Genomic DNA, 26,677 nt, shown 5'->3' with positions numbered 1-26,677 from the left:
CACACTGCTTTGGTCGTGAACTGGGTCAAGATGTGGAAAGACAGACTGGACAAAAACTGGATGGCAAGTAGGACCTGTGCTAATGAGGGCTGGAGTAATGGCCTGGAAAAAGGCTAGATTGTTTCCATATAGCAGTGGAATATGCAGAAAAATCTCCCTGGACTCCAGATTGCAAAGTTTAACATCACTGTTATGTAGCACAGTGGGTAATTGCCTCACCTAATTACAGCACATCCACAGGGCAGAAGGTTAGGGACCTCTATGAACAAAAATGATATTTCAGCAATTTCCCTCGGTCACGGGACACTCCCTCCCACAAGTCACATGGTATGGCCTGCCATGTGCAGGGGGTTTCACCCTTATTTGTAACCACGCCCTCCGTGCTAGCACTCACCTGCATGGGGTTTAATGTCTTGTGTTTTGTCTATCTATTTAAACCTCTGCTAATGTGAGCATCGTGTTGCTTCAGGCAAATTAAACTGTTGTATCTATAAAGTTATTTTTATGAAAAAAAATTGTCAACGTGTAAAGATGCATTTGCTGTAATAAACAGGCAATTAATGAGTTTGGAGTTGACAAGGTTTTATCAGTAAAACATGGACTCTGACATTATATACTTTTAAGAAAAACCTTTGACAATGATCATTAGAACGTGAAGCCAACTGATTAATTATGGAGCAAAAAGTGGAAGAAGTCATTGACTGAAAGAATAAAGGCCAATGTGTCACACTACTGTCAACCCAGGAAGTATTTATGAAAGAATATTCCATCAACAAGTTTATTTTTAATCAAATAAATATTTAACTGAATACTTTTAACCTGTCTTGAAACCTGCAGATTTACTAACAACGGATTTAACAACTTATGTATTTCCTCTTATGACTGAAACTTTGTAAGGGGAATCCAAAACATTAAACTCACATGTTCATCTATCTAAAAAATATACACAATTAAAATTCATATTTAAATAATCAAATAGACTTTTATTAAATTTTTTATTTATTTATTTATTTTTTACTTCAGAATAGGCACATATATTTAGTGGTGTATCCTAACACTTGAACTTCAACATCTTACAGCAGGAGCTAATACAGCAAGTCCACAGCTTCAGTGCTGCCTTACATCCCATGGTGATTATTTATCTGTCTCATCTCAGTCATGCTAATTTGTCACAGTACAATAGTGTAGCAACCACAAGCCTGTAACAGTGTGTGCAGTATCACTTGATGTAAACTGTAAAATGTGTTGATGTTATAATTTGGCAAAATTCTTAATGCACTGAATTAAAATTTAACCCTATGAAGTCTAAGGGCATTTTTTCTGTTTTCGCACATTTTCTTCAGTTCAGTTTATAGCATGATATCCATGTTTCATTTCAATATTAACAACAACACCTCTACATTTCTGATATTTAGGTGGCACATAGGAATACAGTTTCTATGGGGTACTGAATATATACTGACCCTTTACTGAATATTTATGATTTCAATTTATTTTTTGTTATAGACATGCACATTTATTTTTATTATAAGGGTTAAAATTGTTTTTAATGAATACAATATATTCTATGACACATTAATCAAATTCAAATAAACATGTATATTCATAAAATTTTGCAGAAGTGTGGCATAAGCTATTACATCACTATTAACATTCAGCTCGCCTTCAACTGCCAGTCTTCATCAGTACACTTAAGACAGTTTCATTTTCAAATAACCAATTCCTAGAATAGCAATTGCTGCAGATGGTGGTTTACGCTTTGAGTTATTGAACATCTTCCTATTAGTTTATAGTTAATCATGAAAAGTAAGTGAAACAGTTAGCTGTCACTCAGATTGGACTGATAACACAGAATCAAGTCCAAATAAAAATGTTTGGTCAAATCAGGTAGGCCTAAAGGAAACTGTCTGAAGAAAGTATTAAAAATAGTTAATGGACATTAGTGGGGACACATTATGGTTTCTGGGAAAATAGAATGCAACCAAAATTAAGGTGCTATTTAGGGATACATGATTATGGTTTCCTGGAAACTCTGGCAACAGTGTTTATGTTCCTGGAGTCAAATAAATTCAACACTAATTTAATTATGTGCCATAGGTAAAGGAGAGTCCCCTTTTGATTTCATCATATTTGAGTGTTGGTGGTGTGTTTTTGTGTGTGTTTGTACATGTTTGTGTGTATGTAGCAGTGGTACAACCCCGCTGACAGTGTTGGCCCAGTAAGGGGTCTATCACTCTTCTCTTGTCAGTGAAAAACAATCATCTCTGACTCATTGCCAGACCAGTTCTGTGGTTGAGGTGTGCAGGTGAGGGATATTATCTGACCTCCCTACATATTGTAGGCTCAGATGGAGGAGGCCTAGCAGGGAGATGCTATCATTACCTTATGAGGTTGAGTGTAATCTTATTGTTCACAGCTGGACTCCTTGGCCCACATGGCTACACAGTCCTGGTGGGTTGACTGTACTCTCATCTTACCTGGTTTATTAATGATGCAGCACAGTGGTGAGGTGCCTTTTACTATGTTACATGAGTCGAACGTGATATTTATAGCAGATAGTCAAGAAATAAAGCAAACGTTCTTTTTCTCTTATTATTCTGAATTAGGCCAGTATGGCTCTTTAATAAAAGTTTTCTAGCATTTTCTGTTAAGCTTGTGGACTTCTTATACAACATTTCACCTATGCTACTCCCCCATGAGTACACTGGCTTTAGGCGCATGTATTTGCAGCAGCAAGGAATTGAAGAGGAATGCTGACTCTGGTTCTGAGAGACCGGTTTTCCTGGTAAAGAACTGTCTTTGAAATTAACATTCACTATACTACAGCCCCAGGACAGCTCTCAGTGGTTCATGGCCAAAATAAGAATGACCTGAAGCCAGTAGGATGCACTCCAGAGATAATTCTGTTAGCTGTGCTATTTTTGACACCATCTGCTTCCTCCTTATATTCCGTACTCCAAATCCTAGTAAGAGTGATTTAGGTATACTGTGAATCATTCAACATGTTAAAAAAGGTTAATCAGATATAAATGCAAATTATATCAGGGGCTAAAACATTTTCTGCTTTTGTAGTAGTAAGGTCTGCCTACAGTGTTGGTCTAAACAAAACAGTTACACAATGACACACTGGTGCTGTGCTCCATCATTAAAACAATGACTATGAGGCTAAAGTCAGCATGTTTGCTTTAGTTATTATTATTTTCATTTAGTCTACTTATTGAAAACTAACATAGTGCAAGATCTGTGACTGTGCTTAACTGTTTTAAAGCAGTTGCATTTTTGAAAATCATTTGATATATATATATATATATATATATATATTTTATATATATATTTAACCATCACTTAAACACATCAAGTGTAAAACCATAGTCATATTCATATTATTATTGAGGTATGAATACACAGGTATTTCTTTTTTTTGTCCATATCATATAGTCCTAATCTGAACTCTCCATCTTCACTGAAGTCTGCACATAGACATCACTAGAATGGTATCTTTCCTTGTGATATATTTTGCAGCTCTGTTATTGAGTCATTTTCAGCTTCTGCTTGTTTTGGAGATATTATTCACTTTCGTCTTTAATTCAGAAAGTGAATGTATGCTCAGTGGATTTCAAGACAGACAAAGAACATTCCACATAAAGAACATTCCACATAAAGAACACTAGGCCTCTTGTTAGCTCTCTTGTGCATGATCTAATTATTCAATTACATCCAGCTGGCCAAAAAGCAACTTAATAGCCAAATGTCCAGTTACTTTTGGTGCTCTGAAAAAGGGAAGCTTTGTTTAAAAGGGATTGTGTGATTCCTGTCTGATTTGCTGATTATAAATGGAAATACACATTAAATAAAGCTGACATTCTGCACTTTAACCTTGTTGTTTTATTTTAAAATGGAATACAGGGCCAAAACAACACAGTGCATCACTCTCCAGTTACTTATAAGCTGCACTACATGTAGCACCAAGTTTCCTTTCTGCTATGTGATGATATATCACTACACACAAAAGCACAGACAGATCCTGAGAAGCAGAGTGCCATGGTGCCAATCATCCCTATCACATCTTGGGAAGAACTGTAATCCAACTCTTCCCAAGATATACTTCTGCAATCAGACACCTGTGAAAAATAGGCAACTTAGAGCAGAAAAATCCCACATTGTGTTTGGTATATCTAAATTATATTTCTCACTATAATATTTTACTCTAATCTGACTAGCTCTGTTAACAGAAACATTCAGACAAAATGGAAACTGCATATGTGTTTCTGGTCTTTGTCATTAGCATCCTTTTACCTCAGTGTGAGTGATCTGGATGTTAAAAAATGAAGCCTTTCCCTACAAAGAGGGTCAATTTCATAGATGATGGTGTAGTAGACGCAAGTATCCAGCTTAGATATAGAAGCTACACTGACAGCAGTAAACATGTTCACCAGTAAACATGTAATAGAGACTTTGGTGGTGTGTGGTGTCCCTCTCCTTATGTCTGGCACTAGTGTGGGGCCAGGCCCAATGGGGCAGTGCTGCTCAGGCTGGAACAGGACTGCGGCTCTGTTAAGCAGACCAAGAAAATTGGAACAGGCGGGAGAGTGGGCTGCATGGTCTGAATGATGAGTGTTGCTAGCAGGTGATGACTTTTTTTCTACTACAGACAAAAAGTACTAACAGCTCTACAGACACAACATCCATACAGTTTAGAAACTGCTTGTTCTGTCTCTGAGGTACAACACATAAGACCTGAGTTACAAAGCATATGATGAGAAGTGAATTGAGGCCAGGTGCGTATCTGGATAGGCATTGCAGATCTTCTGGAGATAACTAGACTTCCTGCAGTTGTCTTAAATAGAGAATGCAATAAATGAGGAACTTTTAAAGCCAGTGTTAGATGACATATATTATGAGAAATGCTAAAGGCAAGAAAACAAAAGTAATGGAGATGTTGGCATCCAATATGATATTCAATTTTCAGAGAAAAGATAAAGGTCCATTATACTACAGGAGTAGTAGTTCCCCCTACTGATGAACAGCCCACTTATCTCTGTATTGTGTCTGCTCAGGGTTAATGTATATTAGATAGGTATGTTTATGTATGTTGTCTGTACTGCATGTTAGTTTGTATTGTATGGAATGAAGGGTGTATGATGTATGTGTGATATAGCAGTAATCATGGTAATGGGTATGGTGTAGTGTGTAAGACTGAATGTTTTTTGAATATTTAATTTTCTACTGATGTAGAAGGCTAAGATTTTCACACACCTTGACTCATGTAAGCATAATGTAACATTAAAAGCAATTTAATTTTGGGTTCCGAATTTTGAACCCAGAAGTCTTAGCAGAAATCCTTCACACCCACACAATATGACAGTTGTGACATCAAAAAAGGGAGAAATGTCTCATTATGCAAGCCATGCATACACATAATGAGATGAACAGTATCTCTAAAGTTGATGACTGAAGCTATATATGTGTGATTAAAGGAACATTCTAGCTCATTAACAGGTTGTTAACAGTGTGACTGTAATTTGAGTAGTTTTGATGGGAATTGATGAGAGGTTTAGTTGTAGAGCAGCTCTTCAACAAGTTTCAGTAACCATGATTATCATTTTCATGGTTTTGCAGTGTCCTCTGACTTGCCAGTTGCCAGTAGTCTAATTCCCTATTACTGGGTATGCTGTGGGTTTTATCAAGTATGAGGCATCGGCAAGAAAGTTGAATGCAGTGGACCAGGAACACCAAAAAGAGGATTCTCACCTTCATAATAGATTTTGAAGCCATGAGCACTCACAGCAAAATCACTGGTAAGTCGCAGGGAGAAGACGGACCCCGTGCTTGTGACAGGAGCTGGGATTTGGAACCCAGTTAATCTGTAGGAAGAACACAGATGATTTGGACAATTTTAGCACTCTTATTTAACAAAACAAATCATTTTAGTGTTTACCTCCTGGCACACTGACTGTCTGCCTACTTTTGACATTCTTTACAAAATTAGTTAAATAAGCACAAATGTATGAACTCAGTGAATGTATCAGTCTTGGTTCATCATCCCTTTGCTGCCTTTGATCAGAACTAGAGTTTAATCCAGCTACAATCACTAGCAACAGCTAGACACATATGTCTGCATTTCAGGTGAAGTGTACTGTATGGATTCACCCATATTAAGACCCATTCAAACAGCATGATCTGTTCAAAGATTGTACAGACATGCTGGAGATGAGACTTGTCCATGAAAACCTCTTAAAGCCAAAAGTGAAAAAAGATATCTGTGTGAGACATGCCAAGAATACAGCTTGCAGCACAGAGTTCAAAACAGAAGACAATGATCATTTGACAAAGATTATTAGCGTTACACTGTGTTTGTGACACCTTGGCAGTTATAAACCTGGCATGACACTGAATATGAGATTTGATATAAGCCGACCACATCAAATCCTAATTATGGGATTTACTGAAGCCTCAGGTGTATGTTAAACATTTCTTTGAACTGTAACAAAATCAAATGTGACAGGCACTTTCACAGACCACTATGATGAAAGAGAAGCTAATAATCTGGTATATATTTATGCCAATTCTCAGGATAGACAGGAAAACTATTTGCCAAAGCTGCTACATAATATTGGATTTATAGCCAAAGGTTGCCAGGTTAGAAAAAAGGTACACAGTAAAAAAGGGTACACTATTTAAATAAAATTTGATTTTCCAATGAAGCACTGTGTATAATCAAAACACTTGACCAAACTAAAAATTCAAGAAATTAACAGAATAACCCCCAATTTTGATGTTTGCCCAAAAGGTGCAAGATGTTATAGCTCCTTGTGGCTTTGAAATTGAATTTGCTTTGCATAGCAGTATTATACAGTGCACTATCATGCCTCTGCATGTATATTCAGATACCTTGTCAAAAGCAGCACTTTTATTGGAATGTTCATCCCTGAATGAGATCTGTCAAGGGGTTGGCAAAGCCAGTGTATAATGATAGGGCTGCTGCTTATAAAGCTGACATATAAGACGTTTCATCATTCCATTCAGGAAGTGTACACTTCAGCTACAACAGGGCCATGTGGACAAGACTGCTTTTGGTTATGCTAATACACTCACACACTAGCTGAAAAATGTATAAATGCCTATGCATAATACCCTCAGGACATTGCACAGACATCTTTTTAATACTATTAACCTTTAAACTTGTCATAAGTTTCAAGGAACTTTTAAAAAATTACTGAGAACAAGTACCTTTTCAAATTTTATTTAAATCATAAATTCCATTTCTAAAAACTGTTTCACTAACCAAAATAATAAGACCATAAACATACAAAAGACAGCATGGATAGCAAATATGCATGAATACAGTTTCATTGTATAAGTCTTTTGGTGCACATTAACCATTACAAGTTACAACCATTACTTATTATCAAAACAGACATCATATAATGACTTACATGCACTGTTGTCACAGGTGTCATGATACTTTCAGCAGTACTGCAGTGTGTGTATGTGTGTGTGTGTGTGTGTGTGTGTGTGTGTGTGTGTGTGTGTGTGTGTGTGTGTGTGTGTGTGTGTGTGTCACAAACAAGCAGCTGCTCATGTCCAAGGAGTTGGCTGCCATGGCACACCTAAGCTGCACTCTCATATCTGACAATAAAAAAATTCTGCTCCCTTTGGCCATGTTGCTGGCTTTTGTTAACTCCCACCACTAGTACCCTGTGACATTGCTCTTACCTGTTTCCTACTTTACTTCATTCTTCTCTTTGCCAACAGCCACTCTCCATTTCAGCCCACATCATGGTCTATTTTAAGATATCATATATCAGACATGCTATGAGCCAAAGGTTGGCATGCTATAAGATATAGAGCTGACACTAAAAGAATCACAATTACCTTAAGCACTTAGGAATTGCCCAAGATAGAATACTCATTATACAAATCCAAGAAACACATTCCCTTTAACTCAACACTGCCAGTGGTGTTTCTTAGCCTTCTTAGCCTTGTGAACAGTGCTTAGTGTCATACATTAGTTGAGCTTCACACTGGATGTTCAGAGTAGCATTTACCATTGATAGCACACAAGAGTACTAAATCTAGGCAGTCTGCTACTGCTCGAGAGGAACAGATCTCTTCATTCTGTCCTTCACCATGTCTATGGGGAGTTTCCTCTCAATAGTTCTAGTGGCAACAGATCCTAACTCTGTGGACACTGTGCGCATTTGGCCTGAAAGCATCCAGCAAACCTCCAGTCCCCAGTCTGTTTAAGCAGGATGCTTCAAAAGTCACTACAATGGACTGGGTCACTATCACTGTCTGACCAGTCAGAGAAGTTTGGAATAAAGTGCTGGTTTGAAAAGAAACAAGGAAGAAATTGTAGAATCCCTTTGGGACTAATGACTCACTGTCATTGCATCAAACCTTTCTACTCAAGCCTTTGTCAAATCAGATACAATATAATTTCTTGGGGTTGCAGCCACAGTATACGAAAAGGAAAGAATAACAGAATGTCTGTCCATCATGTGATCTATAGCACAAAGAAAATGAAGTTTCAGATTTACCATTGGTATGATATGAAACCTATTTCTCAAGTGCAAATAGGTAACCTACATATCAGCAGCATGTTTCACAAGCATGATATCCATGATGTCCCCAGTAATTTGTGGATACAATGGTCTGATCAATTATGATAGATAACATTGGAAGCCAACAATATTTCATTCTTATTTTTGCTGTTAGGAATGAGTACTATCTATCTGGAATAAAGTTCCCAAGGTTCCCTTTTAAGAGTAGGGGAACATTTTGATCCTCAGCCTGGAGAACATGAAAGGTAAGTACAAAAATGTCCATCAAAACTCCTGCATCTAACATCTCATAATTCTCATTCTCTTTATTTTAATCTGGTAATTACATTTCACCAAATGTAGATGGTCATGCCCATTTAAATCCATGATATAACTGAGAATACTCTCTCCTTCAGTTTTTCTCTTAAGGAAGAACTCTTGTGGAAGCAAAACGTGCCAACTGTATTGCATGCCTGTTCAGTACCAGATATAAAGGGCTGGGCGAGGTGGTGGGGGGGGGGGGCATTGAGGATGAACACTGTATGCCTGCCTCAACCATTTAAGGTTTGATCGAAGGCAGGGAGAATCCGAGAGGCCTATTCAGAAGGCTGCTCTGGTGGCATCTGTCTCAGACTGATTGCAGGAGACTGAGTCTTAGCCAGCTCTGGAGTGCCCAAAATTGCACTGCACACAGAATGAGTGGAAACTCATCTTTTAAAAGTAATTTCCTCTTTAGTAGCAGTACATCAGATTGCAACATTCAGTGATGCTACTTGAGTTTTTCCAATAAAAATTTCTCAGCTCTCCAAGATAATGCAATTCAAGTGGTAGAGTGTATAATAAAAGTTTATTTATATGCTGCTTATCATGCATGTCTTTAAAAGAGATTTAAAAACACAGTCATTTTCACACTGAATGGAAGAGAATTTCACAAAGAGGAACTCTTACAGAAAAGCTACTTTGTTTTGCAGTGTTAGTTTATGGAGTCTTTTCTCTAGGGATATTTTGTACCAATTACTGCATTAAGGCCCTAAAAGAATAGTTTGCCTTGTTGTTGTTGTTATTTTGTGCTTGCCATGGAATCATTTTGTCTTCCACAAAACTGAATTCCACATTCTAATTTAGAATCCCTGCTATAGATTACCTTCACAAGCACAACTGGTTGCATTTAACAAAAAGATCTTAGGTAATTTTTTAATTAACCAATGCTGATGCTGATAATTCATACTATGTATTTTTACTGCTGTGTTCATAATATTCCACTGTTTCACTGCATGTATTGAAAAAAAGACCCAGATTGACATAGGTAGCTGCGAAAAGGCAGACTGGAAACAACAGCAGGAGGTAGGATGATACATGTTGGTTAAAGACAGGACTTGTTCCTCCAGGGACTGCACTGTCCACAGGCATTTGTTCAAGCCATACACCATACCACTTAATTTCACTAATTAGCTTCACTTTGTTGTTAAGGTAGAGAGCTCATTAGTGAGATCAGCTGCTGTTGTGCATGGTTGGAATAAATCCATGTAGACACTGCACCTCAGTGTGAAGGAGATCAAGGGCAAACCTCCAAATATTTATGGCACAGCATTGGAGAACACTGATAACAGCAAGAGAAATGCGCCTATTTTACAAATCCATCGAACACAAAGGAAAGGCACAGATTTAATTAAGAAAAGTGGAACAAAACAGAAACTAGAAATATAATACAAAACAGAAATATAATAACCTGAATCACTCAGCAAATTACAACCTGCTAATCATAAACTTTTGTTTGTACTATTAAACCCTAATCTGTAAATCTGTGTAATACAGAACTATTGTGTGCTCAGTATCAAGACATTATAAAGCAAGTGACACCATCACTTTGTTAAACCTTTTTTAGCCAGATTAACAAATATCTGGAAAAAACAACTGATTAACATACACCACAGTTCATGTTTCCCTAAGTCACATGCCAGTGAGCTTGTTGTCAGATTTATTATAATGTAACAAATAATTTAATATGGTGCAGTTCTACAGTTTCTTTGATTGGAAGCCTACTACCATATTATAAGTACCATTCTGATTAGGTCTGTGACAGATGGCTTGAATAAAGACATTAAAAAGCTAGTGGGCACATTTAGTTCTTCAGAGACCTCAACCAGGGAAAAAGTATATTTAAATACACTTAAGATGCAAATATCAGAAGCATTTCTCCAGTTCATTGGGGTCTGGTCATAACTCAGAGGAAAAGGACATTAATTGATTTTATGAAACCCCAGAGTGTTACTTGTATTTAAGATGGGAGCTCACAAGACCATAACTGTCATCAGAGTAAGTAGGCAACACTAATGGATTTAAGAGGCCTCATCTGCAAATATGATATATCACAATAGCCTTTATATGACCACCCATTATTTGTGAGAGCATCCACATTTGCAGTACGAGTAATATTTGCATGTCATTCTCAAACTTGCCATGGATCTTAAAAAAAGAAGTCTTATTACATTTTGATGTTCTCAATCAGATTTTTAAAACTAAAATCATATCCACTACGTAATATGTAATAAATCATTAAATAAAAATACATAACTATAATAAATTACTCATGAAATAATATTAGGCATACCAAAGTAGATTTGGTGTACACATTTTGTTTTGTTAGTTGATGTTAATATAATATACAAGTAAGGGAAGCTTATACCCACCAGTTAACATTGTGCAAACTGCATGTCAAAATCATCACAACTGTTCTCTTTAAGACAAACATAAAATTTAAAAACATACAAAAACACTCCAGGTTTAAATCTGACAAACCATTTAGTAGGATATATTACCTGTTGTATTTATATTTCAAAATGTTTTATTGCATACCTATTTGTCTCTGTCTCTCTGATGATATGAAACAAACTTCCTGTAACAACATGCATGCATTTGATACATTGTTAATATCTGTTTTGGTCTTTTTGATGGTTGTTTGGACTTGCTTATTATAGGCTAATCTTTTGTTAACATTAAACAGGTGGGCTACAGGTAATTTAACTACCATTATCAACTGGAAACTGTCATTACGATTTATAATATTTTGTTTTACAATGTAACGCAATGCACTACTATAATGCGATGCATTAACAACAGGACAGCAAACATCTCTATATGGCAAACACCCAAATGAGGGAAAAAAAAGAATGAAAAAAGGTGGAAGAAAGTGTAAAACAGCAAAATAGGAGACAAGTGCTGAACTAGATTAGTATCTGTGGCATGCAGGGTGAGAGAGCATACAAAGGAGTAAAACAGTGACAGATATAGTGAATTCTCAATAACACAGAGAATAAACCTCCCTCTGTACATCACTGCTCAACTCCCCTCCTTCATCTCTCCAGGCAGGGGATGGTTGTAATCTGCCAAGCAGGTCAGAGAGGACAGATAGGCCACAGTTGATAAGGTTCAGCTTACTCTGGGACTCAGAGTAGCATGGAGGGTGCCCTTGGCTCTAACCATACGTCTACCTCCTCTTTAATGTTTCATGACACACTGTTGTGTGAGACACTGTTTAAAATATGAACACTGCAAACCCATCCATCTAATGTGGCATCTAGCCAAATCACTAAATCATGATTTCATGAAGGTCCCAAAAGACCTCTTTCATGGACATAAATCCATTTGATCTGTTAAAGTGCATCTTGTATTGGTAGTCTATCAAAAGCCTGATTATATTTTCAAGGATAACAAAAGATCAACATAAAAATTGGGTGATATTTAAATGTCTGTTTTTAGCCGCTGCTGTCTTTTTTGAGTGCAGAAATGTTGTGCATCTTAAATAGATACTGGAGAATCCCAAACACATACTTCCGCCATATGAACAGATGGCAAACTGACTGGTAGGCTATGCCTGATATATATACCTGATAAAGGAAATAAAGGCATTGGTAAAGCTGGAATCTAATCCTGATGAACTGATTTCATGTGTTCATATCACATTTCTGCAATCCACTATATTTAGGAAAAACAGAAGTACCTAGATGATGATACTTGCTAATGCTTGATTGTTTACCTCAAGCACCTCACTCTGTACTTGAGAAATTCACTTACTGATCACAATCATCATTTCCTTTTGAAATACCTCCATCTTAGAGGAATTATCAAGAAGAAGAAGGATTTTGGATGCATACCAGCACACCATTAATGAAGAGAATCCTTAACTCACCCAAATGATAAATGCAGGATGTGCACCTAACATATGCCGCAAATTACAAGGAAATATATGCCCAATAATAATATATATTACAATGCCAAATATCCAGTATATCTTTCGATATCAGGGTAAGAAATTAGCATACTGTGCTTTGTAAGCATGCATTTTGGTCTTTGTTTCTCCCCTTGTGTCATTTATTGATGTGCATTTAAAAGATGGACAATTAAACTACTTCAGTACCCTGTTTGCAGAGATTCCTCAAATCCAGTGACATCAGACATAATGTATCATGTCATTTAAGATAAAAACTAATGAAACAACAATGGAATGGAACAAGTGGAAGTTTAATGTCGGAGTGGAAAGTTTTCAAATCCACCTAGTGAAAAACACATTTCATCTGCAGCCATTCTTGCAAATGTGTGTGGCAAACTTCAGCTGGCCGCAGTAGTGCCCAGCTTTTAATAGTTCAGCTCAATAACCCAGAGTGTAGGCCTTCTGTTCCCTCCCTATCTGCTCAGCCAGACGCACCACTCACACAAGAACACTCCCTTATCAAAAACACACATTCTATCGGCACCATACCCTCTCCCAGCAGGGGGAAATTGCTTGCATTCCCCCCATTTCGCAATCTGCTGCCGAGGCCAGTCCCACCCTTGTACTCAGATTCTTCTATTTATAAGAAACCTTCTGTTCACTGAGCAAGACATGGTTGCACTCCTATGTCTAATGTGCTCTGGATTTTACTAGTCAGGCACTGTGGCAATAGACAGGGCTTGTAACAAAAAGTATAATAATTTCAACTATTGATGGACTAATTTTATTATGTATATACCTCTTCATCAATAGAGGCATGTATGAATTCCGAATTGTATTATGCATTTTGGAGCTATTTTGTTAAAAATAGGACAGGTGAACAGAATGAGAAGAATAACTTAAAAGGGATTTTGTTTATTGTTTATCAGTGAAAGCAACAGTAGACCCATGCCTGATAGATAAGGTCAAAAATTAAACTTGCACAGAAAAATGACAAAATGCATAGTTATATATTTAAGAGCCATGTTGAAGCAAGAATAATTTTCATTGTTAGGAAATAGTTTCATAGCACTTCATGCAAATTTCAGACACCCACAGTACAGCAACCTGTGCCTGAAGGCAGAACTGTATGGTAAGTTAGAAGTCATTTGGATGATAATGTAGTTCTAGCTTGATTTGTACTGAACAGTTTTATGTGGGTTTACTCTGCAATTTTATTAAACAGTTTATATACAAAATGGTATTATTTATCCAAACGATAACTTCTGAGTCAAATGTATGACATATGCAGAGAGTTTGCACAATACTAACTGGTGGGGTGTTTGTTTCCTGAGTTATTAGAAACATTAGTGTTGCATGTCCTGCTGAAAACAAAAAAAAAGAAAAGAAAAAGAAATTACATTTTTGGTTAATGTAAAATTGTGCAGGTTTTGTTGAAGTTTCATCTGTGATTTAACTACTTTAATGGCCTATTGAACATCAACAAAAAAGTAAAAAGGCTACTGGCAGAATTCAGCTGTACCTCTGATCATATATGGGACCTCTCTACTAGCATTCACAACATGATTGACATAATCTCGTCTTGAATCTGAGGGAAATCTTGCACACAGTTTTGACAGAGAAGCTAGCTGGTGGTGTGGCATGTGCAGCAGGGATGCTTGTGAGAAGTAATAAAGCCTTACACACCATGTGAACTGAGGGAAGAGACTAAAATGATGCTCTGACCTCCATAATGTTCATACATACATGTCCTCAGTAAATAATCTCCACACTGGATGAGAAGAGGTTAGCAGGCAGGTGTTTTTGCAAAGGGAGAAAGAGAGACTGTTCAACAACTTCAAGTGAGTTTTTTTTTTTTTGCCTTAACATACATCCATTTCAGTTTGTGCCCTGGCTTTTGAAGCTTTCCTATTCAGCTGGACCTTTGCCAGCTTTAGCCCCTCCCAAACCTAACCCCCCTGTCCCCCCAGATCCACCTCAGATAGGTTTGAAGTGCCTTCAACTCTTCAAATGTGGAAAAGGCTCTGCTAGTGTCCATGGTAACCTTGTAAATATGGCTGTACTCCACTACGGTCCATGGTAACCTTATAAATATGGAGTACTTTAGTCAGGAAAAAGCCCCAGAACACTAATCTTGAGAAAACGATTATTGGATGTGTACTTGAGAAGAAGAGTGGAACACAGGTGCTGCATTATGGTCCAAGCCAGGGTTGGGTCAGGCCCAGGGCCCTTAAAGCCCTGTTAAGCCCTGTTGACATGTCATTCATTACAGCTAGCTGAGCTTGTGGCTGCATGTACTGGAAGAGCCGCAGTGTAAGGATCCAGTATAATGCCATTCCAATGTCCTGGGGCCAATAAAAAAAAGTGCACTGAATAACATTTGGTTTGGAATGCCTTTGGGAAGATCATGTAAGTTTAATATTTACCAAATATTGTAATAGATGTTAGATAGCAACTAAGTAATGTGCTACTATCACTTTTATTACCTTTTTCTTTTTTTTTTAATAATAAGCTTCATTAACAAGTGTGCAAATGAAATTCATTCTGACCCTCAAAACTATAGAAGAAAAAAGACATTACATAAATTTCTTTTGTGAGTCATATATATTACATATTACATCTAACTTTTGTTCTAGTGCTTTTAAGCACAACCCTTTGAAAAAATTATGAGCAATAACATTAACAGGAATGAATCGATTAATATTTTTGTAGTAGAAATGTTAAATTGATCTTATGTAAATTAATGTGTATTATGTCATACATTTTTGTTTCTAGTTTTTTACTTATCTTATTAGATAAAATGCTTATATTTTTAGATAAAATAAATATATTATTAGATCAAATAAAAATGCCCCATTTCCTCTATGGGCAGCTTACCCAATGTTTTAGCATGGGGCCAAAAGTTAGTCTGGGGTCCTGTTATGGCTTGTGGGCTTTATTACATTAAGGTAATACTGGTCAAACAGAGATATTCATGCCTTCATCCTCGTTTAAAATTATACATGTTTACAGGATGCAGAACAAGGTTTTGTGTCATTTAATCTCAACTCTATATTTGGTGCTGCAAAGCACTTTTGTCCTTGGTCTTCTTCTTAAGAAACAAACGCAGAGAAGATGTGGGGACAAGTATAAAAGCCAGGAACAAAAAATACACAAGTACAAGAAACTTGTGTGATTATAGGAACACAAACCAAGTTGTTGTGAGAGTATGTTATTTTTTCTCCTCAGATATTACTGTCTGGAATGCACAGAGAGAATTTAGTAGTAGCTAGAAGACGAAGCTGATAATGACAATGATGCCAGCAATGGTAATAACCATAATCATAATGAGGATGATAAAGGCTGAAAGTGGGTTAATTAAACTATGACTCTTATTCAGGGCATTTTCTTCAGCTCCTACTGCACCACACTTTATTTTATTTCTTTGAAGCAATTAGATATTGCATTTAAGGGGGAAAAAAGTAAAAAATGTTGAATACCCCTGGCTTTAATGGGAAATATTGGGCTTTAACCAAAATAACCTGTACAATGGTGTTTACTTCCTCCACACCCCTTTCATTTTACCAATCTCCAATCTGCACAGATGATGACAAAGACCTTGAGGCAATACAACTTCAAAAGGCTTGGTCAAATATTGACTATGGAAATTAAAAAATATCAGATTTTTCTTCAGAACCAATTAGTCTCACAGTTTGAACGGCTAATGCCTTCCAATAGAACATTCTGCAATACTTCATAAAGCAGGAGATTTATCTTTCATTGGGGAAATCATCTCTTTCCTAAAATGAGAAGGATGCTAACACCGATCCATGAAGATTAAAATATAACTAGTGACTGCTGCAAATGTATGAATGAAGACCAAGAGTGAAGGTTTAACCATCATTGATCATGGTTCCCAAAAGCAATCTGATAGTCCTTGGGAAATGATAATGCGATAGTAATGTGGAACTGTTAAAATTTAAAACTGAAAGCTAATCCTTAACCTCCATGTTGCTGAGCACAGTGAAAATGCCCAAGGGCAGCACTGATGGCACCTCCCTGACTAAATCAGTTGTCTAATTGGCACTGATTGAAACCTGGCATAGAGCTGACCCCGTCCACCCTAAATATTTCCCTCATTTTTGCAGCTTTTCTTAATGAAAATCTGAGTAGGGACACAGCAAGGGGAAAAATTGTTGAAACTAATCATTCCATCACTCTCTTCATGGATTCGTATTTTGAAGAGGGAGAGAGCATTAATCAGAACACTGCTGAATATTTAATGTCACTGCCATTATGTCCTAATGTGTGCCTGACAACAGTCATTTAACAGAAATGTGGGCCATTCATCACTGTGCTTCGGTCATGCCTACAAAACGGAGTTTGCATTCGCTACCATGCAAACTGGAACCCAACCCAAGGAATCTAACCCTTGAAATAGCTTATGATGTGTATGAAATATTGCAATAAGGGTACTAAATTTATGTTTGTGTTTTCATATTTACACAATGAACTCTAAAGTTTCAAACATGTTCATTTTCTAATTGCTCATGATAAATCCAAAAATGTGACATTTCCGTTTTGTCTCTAACAGAACACACTGTATACTATATTTGCTTTCAATTTCAAAACATGAAGAACACTATCTAAAAGATCTTCGATTTTATGTTTACAAGCTTGGTCACTTGGAAGACAAAATTGGCCAAGACTAAGACTAATAAACTAAGATGATTAATCTGGACAATCTTGCAACTATTTACAGTTACATCACTGCACACCCATCCATTTATTCAGTGAGCCCTGAGACTTCAGAGCCAATCGTGGGCTCTGGAGAATGGAGCTTGGAAGGGTGCTATCACTATGGCACAGAGGGGGTTTACAAGGCCAGCTAAACAGCATTTCTGAAACTGATCAAGGGTATCACTTTTGGCTGTGCTGGAGCCTAGAGAGAAGAGAGGTCTGTGTTCAAACACATGACAGTGGGAGAGTTTCTCAGTCACAGATTCTATCTCAGCAGCAAATGCTTTGGCAAAAATGTTTCATTATGTATTCAGAATCCACACAGCAAGAAGAGAAAATAGATTGTGTGTTTAACAAATGTTTTACTTTCAGACATATACCATTTTTTGCTCCAGGATCTAGTCATTATACAGTGACTTCAATTATTTTGCTAATATGCCGACAAAAGAACTCTGAAGACTCTGATAAACACAAGTTTATGCCAAGAACATGCACCCACCTCTTGTTCTTTTGACCAACTCTTAAAGCATATGGCATTTATTATAGCTGATCTCCACACCTGCCCTCTGCCTGCAAATGTGGAGATCCTAATCACTTAATCAACTCCCAAGAAGCAAAGCAATGGTACTAAAGCAAAACCCAGCCAATGCTGTTCCCTACTGGCAAGGCTGGTTTAAGACTAAGATGGCTTGCTTCAGTTGGGGACCTTCAGTCTACTGGTTTGAGCTCAGATCTCTGATTACAAAAAGAGCCTTCTTCTTTCTCCTGGTGGCCTGCTCCACCCCTGTGCTCGCAGCCACTGCATCAGAGGACATACCATTCACCCAGGGTATAAATAAAGCAAGATATAGTTAGGGGAAAAAAAGAAAAGACTTGACATGAGCTCAGCTGGGTGGAGAGATAACAGAAGAAAATCACAAGGGCATCAGAAGGAAAAGCCAGCCTTCCAGGAGCAAAGACAGAAACAGCTATAAGGTGGCTTCAGCAGTGGAAGAGGCTAGTACTTTCAAAATGATAAGCTTTGCTCTCTCCTTCTGTCTCCTTACTCGTCTTCCTCTATGGTTGCATCAAATAATTACTTTCATAATAGAATAGGATGCTATTTTCTGGAGCTGTAGGAAATAACAGAGATGAGGAAGGATTCTGGCTAATTCTAACAGTGAGTTAGCATTCATTTTTGTAGACTAAAGTTTGATACTTGGGATGCATGCAAAGTTTTACAAATGCTATTTTAATGTAGACTTACCATATTACAGTCAGAGAGATGCACACAGATTTTGGAAAAAAATAACAGACTAATAATGAAATAGTACAATAAACTAATGTTGCAATATAATACTACCCTGGGTTTTAATTTTGGTTATAACAATATAAATAATTTCTAACAGATAATCCTCTAGCCTCATACAAGGGCAAATATTTCATTTCACTGTTGGCGGTAGAAGGGGGGTGCAGAAATAAAGTGGTAAAAGTAAAGAAACGTCTGACAAATCCTATGTTTTAAGTTAACTATTGTGAAGTAGCGGACTGGAGGTTAGCCACCACTAAAACACTTGTAAGAAGGGCTGATAGGTGGCGATGGGGTGATGGAATGCAGTGGGCCAAACCACATGCAATTTAAAGGGGAAATTAAATTACTGAACAATCAACAATCAGCACAAGTTATTTCAATGTTAATTATTCTTTTTAAAAACATTTTTTAATGATATAGTTATTTTCACAATTATGTATTGAGAGGAACAACTGTCTGTGTTTCCAGAGGGGGCTGGAGGGTACTTCCATAATTTGTAATTTCTATGTACCTCCATAGTTTCTGATACTTCTGAGCAAGATGAAACAAAACAAACACCCATTCCCAACAAAGTCCAGGAAACTCATTATTTCATAATTATTCATTTTTTATAATGTGTGATTCTTACTCATTAGATCCCTTTTAAAAATACAGAATAAATGAGGACAAATACTGGTTCTTGTATTTATTGAAGTGAAATAGCCTGCAACAAAATGCAGCCCTCATATGAACAAAAATAAATAGATAAAAATAATTCATATAAAAAGTGCTTTAGAGGGAAAAAAAAGTACAATTCTGCACCCCAAACACAAATCAATACATTTTTAATCCATTAAGCCCAGTTCTTTGATGTCTTTTCCTCAAGTCTTTCTATCTTATTACCCATAACACACACACTGAGGAAAGAAAGAATGTAAGAAAAAAACATAGTTCAAGTGAAAAGTCACCCAGACTGCCTTAAAGCTACAGGTGCTTTGCTGCTTCATTCTGCAAGTCATCTGCAAACAAGATGAACATGCTGTCAGGGTGATGGCAATGATATAGAGATAAGGCAGTTCTCAAGCAAGGAGCAGAAGGTCAGCCTTAACCAAATCATCCCCATGTGATGCACCTGCTTCCTTTATCACATTGTTAAATACTGTCAAAGCAATAGCAAAATTATTTGCCATAGATTGACTAAAATAGTTACAACAGAAAACCATGGCTGTATTCTGATGATACGTTCAGCACAATTAGGTGACTCAGCAGCTCCATATATTTCCTATTAAAGTGAATTCCAGTTGAATTCCTTTACAATATTTATTATTCAATCATTTATTTGAATGTGTCTTTTCCAGGGTATGTCAAGTTTTTTTAATTGTGGTAAAACTTTGACCTTTCACGCATAGCGAATAATGTGGCTGTGTTATGAACTAGTTGTACAAAGGAGAGCCATTTACCAAAAACGGGATTGCGGACTAGCTTGGGGCAACATACACGGAGGTTCAGCTGAGACAGAAAAGCTAAAACAAACAACAACATATGAATTGGCATACAACACAAGAAATATTGTCAGCAGATGTATTCATTCTCAACAGATATATTTTTTAGAATTGCTTTGTGTCACTATTAAAAAATTACAGAATATGTTCTTAAGTAGAAACAAAATGAGTTGTAAGTGTCAAGCAGCCACCCACCACCCAGAGCACTCCACCTATCACTCTTTCTGATCTACTAATCACTGGCCACGCCCAACCATCACACACCTGTTGATCACCAGCCTGAACTCTTTATAATCAATATTTATAACTTCCCTAGTATGACGTTTTGATATACATGCTGTGTAATGTATTAGAGTGTAGTTTATTAATAATTGGTAATGAACTGTGGTTTATATAGTTATTTACCTCTGTATTTTATGTTTTCCCAATTTCAATAAACCAGATACATCATAAGGAATTGGACAAATTAACATAATTTTAAATAAAACTGGAATGTTTACTGCTGGGTTGAAAATGCCTGAAGTCTGTGACTCATAGATACTATCAGCCACCAAGTACTTTTGTTAATACAGTCAGTTTCTATCCGCTTTTTAGTTTTTGTTTTTCTTCTTCCATGACAAACAAGGTTCAGTTCAGATTTTTGGCTTTGGAAAATTACTGTTTCAGGTCATAGACCTGACATAAGGTGAAATGCTATCCACTGAATTTTGAGGCATTTTGTCTGATATGATTGAAAATGTTTCTGTACTCTTAATAACTTAACCTTTTACTGCTGTTGACAGTCACAACCTTAGTCAAGACTATTCCATGCTTGCATCTTGGATAGTCTTCTTGATCTGTATAGAAGTTTGTCATTAAAGTATTATTTGGTCATCCACTACTGTAGTCTTATGTGGTTTGCCAGGTTACTTGCTATCACTATTGCTAAGCTGATCAGTGTATTCTAACAATCTAACATCCATTTGACAAAGACATTTATTTGGTCCTTATGTTGAGAGACAACGCCAACAGGCTAAATATACAAGTGGCATATCTATAAACAACTCCTGACATTTTATTAGCATTCTAGTGCATAGGCAAATGATGAAACCACATCTGTAAGCTAAAAATGAGTGCTCCCCTAGATTTAATTATAGGGCTGTGATTCCTATATGGTGCAAACAATACAGATCCAAATATGTTCAAAATAAATCTCAAATTCTGTAGTTAATTTCAAATGCAATTAACTGGAGCAGAGAGCTCAAGCAACAAAACTGGCAAAATCAGGCATATGCAGAAAAAAATGTATGCAAGCAGTAAAGCTTGTAAGAACATTCAAAATTTATTGTCACTGTATATTGCTTTAACTTGTATCTACAAAAAGTGTATTTGAAAAACCTCTTATGAATTTAGAACGGTCATTTTGTGCTCTACTCACTAAATAAAATTATATTATCATGTATGTTATTTATTGCCAAGCCTTACTTCTTGAAGTTTCATTGCTCTCAATTTGCATGATACGAGTATATAATTTTCACAGTGTGCATATTTCAAAGCAATAAGCTGAACACAATGCTTTATCATCCTATTACATGCTATTTTAGCTTACAAATATGGGTTTTAAGATAAAACAAAATCATATCAACCCCAATATACATGCTGTGAGAGAACTGAAACAGAATATGGCCATCAGCAACCTGCTGGGCAGATTACCCATTATAATGCAGATCCAGAAACAATAATGTAAGCACAGTTACAATTCTGTCTGATCAAATGGTAAAAAAGAGCATTACTGTTCTGAGTGCCATATAGCCTGTTATCAAGTTTTACAAGCATACATGTAAATCTATGTTGATATGCTTCGTTGCCAACATGACATCTTAACTAAAGATGGAAAAATTGAATGCTGGCAATGAGTGGAAAACATGCATGAGGAACTAAGACCAAAATAACACAATATACATTATCATAAGTGTGATGACAAAAACAACGTTAATAAACATTGTTTGAAAACTTGTGAATACATCCATTATCTGAGGCTGGAAGAATAAGCTTCAACCCCAGTATGTTTCACTAAAACATGCATATTGTTTTTTATGAGGTTAACAGAGGGGCAAAAGAGTAAAATCTGTGTACTTTGAAGACTTTCTCACAGTATCTCTGTATATCTGTTTGCTCATGCTTCTTTTTTCCTTACTTATATCCTGCAGGTCAAATGACAGATGACTTTGATTGAATTTTTGTATTTCTGTCCTATAAGAAATGACCTGACTTGCAGACTGTAACAAAACCCTTGTTCCTTTTAGTAAAAAAGGAGGCAACATTTCATGGCAGCTGCTTGATGCAGCATACAGAGGGATATTTACCGGGCAGAGGGTACTGTCATTCTTCTGAAACTTATTTGCATACAGAGAGCTACACTTGGTAGTCCAACTCATTTAAATATATTTGCATTTACAAAATGAAAGATGTCTATTAAAACAACTTTGACAGATTAAATCTGTTAACTGTGGTTTTGAAGTACCCAAAGTAACCAATTCTGAAATCAAGTAATTTCTTCATAGGTTTTAAGTCATACAGCATGTTAGCATATGAGCTCAATGTTGCTTCAAATGAAAATAAATTGTTCAAATAAAAAAATCTTAAATGTCACCTCTGCACTAATCATAGATTAAAGCCCCCTAGCTAGTGAACAAAGCATACCATAGTATTGCTGCTGTACAGTGATAGTACCATTTACAGTGTGAGAAATGCACAATGAGTGTCCTAAATGAAATGAATGCTCCAGTACCTATAATACCACTCTTACACAGGAAATATGGGAAGACATCTTGGTGAGTAAAGTCTGTAATATAAGTGGATTAGACTCACAGAGACAGACACAAGCATATATCGAAGACATTCACTTTTCGTTTGAGCTTTAAATTGATTGAATCCCTACTCCCTTATTTGTCTTTTTTTTTTCTTTTTTTTTTTTTTTACCAAACAGATGTCCACAGGGTCGAAGCTGCTCTCACAAACAACAATCAGTTTGTCTTGTATTTTAAAATAGTAAAAACTTTAGATAACACATTGTGATATGAATGTTATCCTGTAGATTATCATTTCATCAAAATATTCTGCACAATTTTGTACAGTGGCTAATATTTTGTAAACATCCACAGAGCCCCATGTTAATGTCTAGAACAGTCTGTCTCTATTCTATTACACCTTAAGACCTGGTGGCACAGTAGCTTGGTGGTTAGCATGTTTGCCTGTCAGCACTAGAGTTGAGTTTGAGTCCCTCCATCTGGGTGGAGTTTCCATGTCTCTGTGGGGTTTCCACCCGCAGTCCAAAAACATGGAGGTTAGGTTGAGTGGATTGTTCCTGTATGAATGTGTGCAAGTATGTCCAGCAATGCTTGGTGCTCTGTCCTGGTCTTAACTTCCTCCCCTTTCCCTGCACTTGGTACAGTCCCCCAGGGGGCTGTGGTTTCTGATTGAAAGTATGCTGTGTGCAAATTGGCTGCTGCTTCTCATCAGGGGTGAGTGTGTAAAACCTTATATATGTCTGTAAAGTGTCCTTGAGTTTGAGAAAGGTGCTATATAAATGCAACTAATAATCATTAACTGATGAGCAGAACTGGTATTCACCTGCCTTTCCTTCCCATGTTCTTGAGACCGTGAGAAAAAACCTGAAAAATATGGAACTGAAACCTGAATCCCTTACCTTGGCACTGTTGGGCAGAGCTTTACTGGTTACACTACCTGAAAGTCATACAAATATCCATCCCTTATATCTGCCAGCACCAAATTTCCAATACAGTAACTATTCAACTTGTTGTGTGATTCTGTTTAAGCCTCTCATTACTGCCTGTTTTCTTGCCTGTCAACCCTTTTCAGCTGGAGCTTCTCAGTAAACTAGAAACAGAATTTGTGCATATTTGTGTGATCCTATCCCAGGGTTACTGGCAAAGATCAAAGTAAAATGAAAAATTGGAGAGTGAATTTACTGTTATCAGAACATAGTAGAGTGGCAAATGAAGCCAGAGAAGATTTATGGGCAGGTTTGTTTTGAGGTTGTCATGGTATGGCCCCTCCCCCCTCAAACATCTCCGTGTGTGTGTGTGTGTGTGTGTGTGTGTGTGTGTGTGTGTGTGTGTGTGTGTGTGTGTGTGTGTGTGAATGTGTCTGTCTGTATTGCCACGCCCTCTTGTGTCGTTCACCTGATCCTTGTTGTGTGGAATTGTCATGTGTGTATATCAGTCTTGTGTCTTATCGTTGAGTTTGTTGGTGTTTGACCCAATTAGTCTGTGTGTTAAAACGTGTATGTTACATGTGCCATAAAACGTGTTTATGTTAAATGTGCCTCGTCCCCGCATCTTGCTTAACCCTCCAACGTTACAGTGGTGTGTGGAAATCAGTGACATTACTCATCTCATTTTTTTAAAAATAACTCCTTTTAAAATATTTAGCAAAAAGAGTGTTTTGAAGTAGAGAGCAATGTGCCCAAAGATGTTTATGGCTAAGGTTATTAGAAATATGAATAACTAAATAAATAATAAATGTGAGATGTCAGTGCACAGGCTGGGGAATAGCTGTAAGGAAGGTTACACCAGACTCTAATTAATTCTGGGGCTTTAAGGATGATTTTTGCACTGTGGAAGAAATGGCAAGAGTTGTCTGCATGCTCTCCCACACCTTTTCTCAGATCTTTCTCACTCCCCATCTCATATACATGCACTCTCTCTCTCTCTCTCTCTCTCTCTCTCTGATACACACACATTCTTAGTTCTTCCTAAGTGCCCATCTTGTATGTTCAGATCCCAGAACACTACTCTTTCCAAATGCTTCAGTTTTCATTTAATCTGCACCGTTGTGGTTTACACAGAGCTGCGTGTTGAGCACAGCTTATGGGGACATCATTACTACTCTGAATGGAGGCTAAACCTGAAAAATGTTATGACCTTTAAAATGTGACACCCTACAAAACAAGTTTCATAGTGATAGTAATTTGTATGCGTACAGACAATTGGTGTTGCAAAATATGAAGTAAAAACTCTGATATTTAACTATGGATGTCCTTTTTACTATAAGTTACATAACCTTTAACAAGTGGTAGGGCAAATAGTATGCACTTATCAAATTAAATATTGCAGGTAGTTTGTAATTCTGTACTTCATGATAGTGTGTGCTAAAATTAAAACACTGTAATTACCTGCACTGAATAAGAGACAGAATAATCTCACAAATTGATAAGAGTTCAGCATCAGATGACAGTGTGACACAATGCTAAACTAACTTTATTTCAGTGTTTATCTTTGGAGAACAATTTGACATTTATCATTGCTTGCTATTGTGTGTGGTTTTTTTTAAATTTTTATTTGACATATGAAAAAGACTTTGATAGGCAGTGCACGCCACCCCAAAACACAGGGAGTATGAGATTTGCATATACGTCTGCATAATTGGTCTACTGCATGAGCCATTATCACAGGCATGGTGTTTAGAGCAAAATAGATGTCCACTGACAATAACTAAGAAAGGTTAATCAAACATGTGCAGTAGGTTTGGATTGGATTAGCATGGATTATAACTAAACTAGGTCATGTGATCTCTTTAGCAGTGACATTGGGTCCACAAATTTGAAATGTTTACACTTTCTTGCACAGTGAAATATTTTGCTTCAAATCACATTATTATAGTGAAAATGACTCAGTCACTGCTTTTTTAAAAAATAATGCAGAGACCCCATCAGAACCTTTGCTTTGAAGGGATATGACATGCTTTTGAATGAAGGATGTCTTAGGTAGTGGTGTGGTGCTGAGAGAGAACAGAGAAGGAACACACTGACTTGTCTTGGATGGAATGCTAATTTTACAGAAGTGACCTCCTCCAAGTCATTAAATGGATGTGTGGGCACAGTGAGGGAGTTTCATGGAGCTTGAGAAAACACTGAGATGTAAAAGAGCAGTGCGGGGAGTGAAGGCATTCAGTGCATCAGCAAGTACAGTCAACAGGTCATCCAAAATCTCAAATGGAGATTTATTTTCCAAGTGGAAAGATTGCACTCAAAAGCCAGACACCTCTCTCTTTCTCCATCTGGGCAGAGATATTCTCCAAAGACCCTCCCACATTATAATGCAATATTGAGCGAGTTTGATCTTGGACACTTAAATATTATGTTGCTGTTCTTGTTTGTTATTTCTTTGACCATACAATGCACAACCAGGCAGTTCAGCTTGCTGAGGTGACCACCTGAAGAACCTCCTGTGACTTGGCTAAAGTTGTTGACCTGGTCATTTGCATTCTCCTATGGTGTTTCCACTGATTTCATTTAGATGAGACTATGTAGCTAGAAAAGACTTTTGATTTTGGTGTAGCTTTTATTAATAAGACATTTCAGCAGAAACACTAATATATGAGTATGTTTCATGTATTAGTGTTAGTTTCATGCACAGTTCTGACTAAATAA

General features: G+C 36.9%; 1 protein-coding gene across 5 annotated transcripts in view; it reads right to left on the bottom strand.

The window, feature by feature from the left end:
• The window catches only part of csmd3b (CUB and Sushi multiple domains 3b), a 313,558-nt gene that overhangs the window by 238,211 nt on the left and 48,670 nt on the right, over positions 1-26,677 (bottom strand). For all 5 annotated transcript variants that reach the window (XM_027011676.2, XM_027011678.2, XM_035529342.1 and 2 more), the window contains exon 3: positions 5,752-5,864. In XM_027011676.2, coding sequence (XP_026867477.2) covers positions 5,752-5,864 — 113 coding nt within the window. The remainder of the gene's footprint in view (positions 1-5,751; positions 5,865-26,677) is intronic.

Source organism: Electrophorus electricus, chromosome 8 (genome assembly GCF_013358815.1).
Source record: "Electrophorus electricus isolate fEleEle1 chromosome 8, fEleEle1.pri, whole genome shotgun sequence".
NCBI classification, from domain to species: Eukaryota; Metazoa; Chordata; class Actinopteri; order Gymnotiformes; family Gymnotidae; genus Electrophorus; species Electrophorus electricus.
Note: the sequence above shows the minus strand (reverse complement) of the source record. Positions and strands in the feature narration are given on the sequence as shown.